At 39.1% G+C, this 4,329-nt stretch overlaps 1 protein-coding gene across 1 annotated transcript in view; it reads right to left on the bottom strand.

Moving 5' to 3' along the window:
- ofcc1 (orofacial cleft 1 candidate 1) overlaps nucleotides 1-4,329 on the bottom strand; it is a 101,593-nt gene that overhangs the window by 84,904 nt on the left and 12,360 nt on the right. The window contains exons 5-6 of the mRNA XM_014008436.1: nucleotides 2,461-2,565; nucleotides 1,734-1,817 (exon numbers count right to left, since the gene is read on the bottom strand). Of these exons, the coding sequence (XP_013863890.1) occupies nucleotides 1,734-1,817; nucleotides 2,461-2,565 (189 nt within the window). The remainder of the gene's footprint in view (nucleotides 1-1,733; nucleotides 1,818-2,460; nucleotides 2,566-4,329) is intronic.

The following is a 4,329-nucleotide window of genomic DNA, read 5'->3' as shown; positions in this document are numbered from 1 at the left end:
CATTTGAAAGGACTGACTAAAGTGAATGTTAAAGTGAGAAACATAGAATGTTATAATAATTCAATAGTTGTTTTTTTTTTTTTTTTTTGGTTCATGAAACACTTTATAACTTGACAATGAAGTTTGTGACATTTTAATTGTGCATGATCTTGTGCCTCGACATCTTTTTACAGGCCTAATAGTGTCTCTAGAGAGGATAACAGCCTTTTGTATTTTCTGTATTTAAATAATTTTCTGTACCCTCCTTGCTGTCTGTGTTTAAAGAATTAAGTTTTGCCTTTTTGGTAGAAAGTGTTCTTTCCAGCATATTGAAAAGCTAAAGCTAACGCTAAAGTTGTCACCGCCTGAAGCTTTTTTTTTGTATACGTTTAAATCAAAACTTGCACCTTACAGAAAACCAGAATAAAAAGTGCCAGATTCAGTCTTAGACAGAAGGGATTTCTCCTGGGTATTTGAAAAAACAAATAAATCTACAGAAGTGTTTTTTGTCCTTTTCAATTTTTTCTCGTTTGTCCTCCTTGTTGTGAAACATGAATCTTTGTGGCGGGCTGTAAAATCAAAAACCAAAGCCTGAGAAGCAGCTGTTAAACATCAGGAGCAGCTTTGACGTACAGCAATCCTGCTCTGCCACAGCAGCCTGTACCGGTGGGAGGCAAGYGTACAACTACATAAGGTAATTGTTTTGAAGTCTATTGTAGTATAGTGAAGTGCTAACTGGCAGTTGGACTCCAGTACACGGGTACAGGCGCGCTCTCCCTCTCTTTTCCTGTCACACTTGCCTTTACTGTCTCTCAGCCTATTGCGTGGAATTGTTAATCCAAGATCCTCTTTACATTCTCTGTGGGATTTTATGAACATTCCAAGACAATGAATAGGGCCACTAATCTCAGCGGTACAGCTAAATCCAAAACAATGGCGAATAATGCAAGCCTGCTCAGTTCTACTGTGTTGAAGCGGGCCTAAACCCATCACTTGTGCTCCGGAATTACAAGGGAGGTGTGCGTCATGTCAACAGGATCTGGTACAACTGTCTTCACCCAGAATAATGCTGAGCTTTATCCATCGCAGTGTTGCCTCCGTGTGTTGAAATGAAACTGAGCTAATGAGAAAAGGCACGCCTACTGGGAGACAATAGCTGTGCTTGGAAAACGCTAGTGAGGGTCCATTTCTAGTTTATTCTTTGTTCCAYCACTGCGCTGGGTTTAATGTTGCATCTCATCTTTGTCTGACTTTTGGTGCGGTATCAAATTTCTATTGCTTTAGTATATTTACTGCCTTTCTAATATATATAGAAAGGCAGTAAAGATGTATAGAAAATTCATGATTTGGTTCGGTTCAATACTTCAGTCTCACGGTTTGATATACAGTATTTTTGATACAAAAACGAGAAATTTCCATGGCCTTCATAACTTGTAATTTATAGAAATGTATTATGAACATTTGTTCAACAATAAAAGTACAGCCTTTAAATTAAATGTTGCTGAAACAGCAAGTTTCTCAGTGGACCTGCACTCAAAAATGCAGCCTAGGTGGAGTAGTCGAACACAGATCCACTGATCCTTCAACACAGAGCATCTTCAGAAGACAAGCTAATATATCTTTCAATCAACTTTTGATTACAAAAGGAAACAATAATATATAGCTTAGGTAGCAAAATAACTGAAAGTACCAAAGATGTACACAGTCCAGCCAACCGGATTTGAATAACTAAGTAGCAAAATGAGGATACATACCAGGTAAGTCAACAAATGTATCATCTTCATCCAGCAAAGCAGCCATTTTTTCAAACAGTCTGTTCTCGCCTGCATTCATCATTCCTAGAAATAAAAATAAATACGAACTTTTTATAAAACTTCAACAGTGGTAGAAACTCACATGATACAGCTATACATTTCTGGACTTAAACATTACTTTCAACCTATCAAACAAGTCAATCTAAAGCACATTTAGCATGCAAACCTGATTTATTAGTTATAGCGGAGGAGGCTGAAAATGGAGTAATGAAGTAGGAGCATCACCATGCCTGTTAGTTGGCCTGTCATCGTGTGATGAGATTTGATTTGGTGAATCCTTTGATACTACAAGGCAGTGATATCCAAAAGATACAGGTGAAAATGGCTACTCCATTAATAGCTAGGTTTCATTATAACATGTATATTACTTGGCCTCCCAAGAGCTTGCTTTTAATGGGCCTACGTTAGGAGGGGTCTGCAAACTATTGATAGTGCTCTGYGTGTGCCTTCTGACTGGGGAGTGGAAATGTTACGGCGAAATGAAAACTGACCAACGATACGCGACCTTCGTCAATGACAACGAGTTGGGTGGCCGATCTACGATTGCCATCGCTTGGTGTATTTACATAGAATGTCCYGCCGTCACAAACGGCAGCCCGCTACTGGTGATCTCTCTCACCCCTCTTTAATGAACCGAGGAGAACCATTATGACAGAGAATGACATACTTAATTCCAGCTCATCTTCGGCGCTGACCCCAGCCGTCCAGCATTGCCTTGGGTCTGTCTGCTCCGCAGACGACGGGTCAAAGTAATTTTGGGCACGTTCATTTTCTTTGGAAAGTGAGAGAGGAGGGTGATTGGGGGAGGAGGAGGAGGAGGGGGGCGGACAAAAATGAAGGGTTGGGAGATGGAGAGGAGAAGGTGTGTTTGGGAAGAGAGGGAGGGGAGTTGTACAGGTTGAGGTTAGTGGTTATTAGAAGCACATGAAGCACAGTTTTAATTTTGAAACTGTTGAAGGGCAGTGGCAGGTAGCAGATAAGGCAAGATGCGACAGAAGTTCAGGGAAAGARAAGCGGGGGAAAAAGGCACCTCTCTATGGCCTGCAGTGCTCTGGGGCCTAATTAGCATGCYGCTAAAGGTCAAGGCAGGCAATCTCTTAAATACAACTGCCATATGTTTGCAATGTTCAAAAGGAACTAATGAGAAAGTCTACAAGCCTGGAAGTACCTGGAATTTCAAAGACAATACTTTCTAAATACTCTGAGGTCAGAAGCCTAGAGGACCCGGCGAGTTGGAGGAGCAGATCCAAAAGGAAAATAACCCCTTAGCTCATGTCTCATTGACTTCTTATTAGCAATCACTGACCTATGGGTATCAAGTCTGCTCCACACAGTTTATGGGAATCAAATGACTTCGGGGCCCTTTCCATTAAGAGTACACACCACCAAGCAGCTTTCTTAACCCCAAATCATTCTCATTACAAGCCTTGAATATTTCACTCCCATCTAAATTGCTTTACTTGCATTTCTCAGGGTGTGAGGCAAAAAAARGRAARRAAAAAAGCACAGTGCATTAAATCATGTTATATACTGCRCACAAGGACTGCCTTTATAGGAGTCTGTGGGTGTCGAGGGCTCRGATGTTTAAAAAACCTAAGGAAGTGTGTTTGGATAGGAGCGCAGCTGCCCCCCCAAAAAAGTTCACCGGGATTTATTTTTTTTAAATGAAATATGAAATATCTGCGTGAGGTTTTCACACCCTGTCCGTACTGAAAGTTAAACACTCCGGCTGAAATAGTTATTAACTGAGAAGCAGCCGTATGACTCTTCAATGGCACCATAAATTGACTGTGAAATTCTCGTGTTAAATCCCTCTACACTGTTAGCAGCGAGTTTGAACAATTTCTCCGCAAATAGCTCTGAGGTTATGAAACCCTTTTTTCAAATACAAATTTGCATAATGGTAGCAGCTTCGTGAATCGCCTTTTGAGTCATAGCTGTGATTTACCTAAATAGTCTGGCTGCCCTCCAATTCATCCCTCTAATGAAAATTTCAATTATCTGTTCTTACATGCACAAGATCAGTATTTCTTGCCAGCCAGAGATACCGTTAACTGAGACTCAAAGATAATGACATATTCTTGGAAATGTCAAAGTTTTTCAAAAAAATAAAAAAAAAGGAACAAACCTGAGCAGTTTTTTTGGAGCTGTCAGCGTTGGTTCAGAAATAACTGAACTGATGATAAAGCTTCAGCTTAAAATATACTATGAGTGTTTTATATTTTAGAATTTATACATTTGAAGCTTTCACAAACATTAGATAGAATATTGTAATGCTTTTTTACAATTCTTTAAAAAACACCATCTTTAAAGTCTTTAGGTCTTTGTGTGACTATGAAACACAAAATAACTTTTAATATTATTACTTATTACATCTTTTGTCATATAATTACTAACATTTTGACTTTTTAGACAGTCACATTCTAAAATAAGAATATCAATATTATTTAAAAAAAACATCAATTGATACAAAAAGAAAAAAAATGTGTAGGTCTTCTGGACGGGTTCAAAATGTCCTGATGCATCTCAGTAATCC

This window comes from Austrofundulus limnaeus, unplaced genomic scaffold (assembly GCF_001266775.1).
Source record: "Austrofundulus limnaeus strain Quisiro unplaced genomic scaffold, Austrofundulus_limnaeus-1.0 Scaffold50, whole genome shotgun sequence".
Classification (NCBI taxonomy): Eukaryota; Metazoa; Chordata; class Actinopteri; order Cyprinodontiformes; family Rivulidae; genus Austrofundulus; species Austrofundulus limnaeus.
Note: the sequence above shows the minus strand (reverse complement) of the source record. Positions and strands in the feature narration are given on the sequence as shown.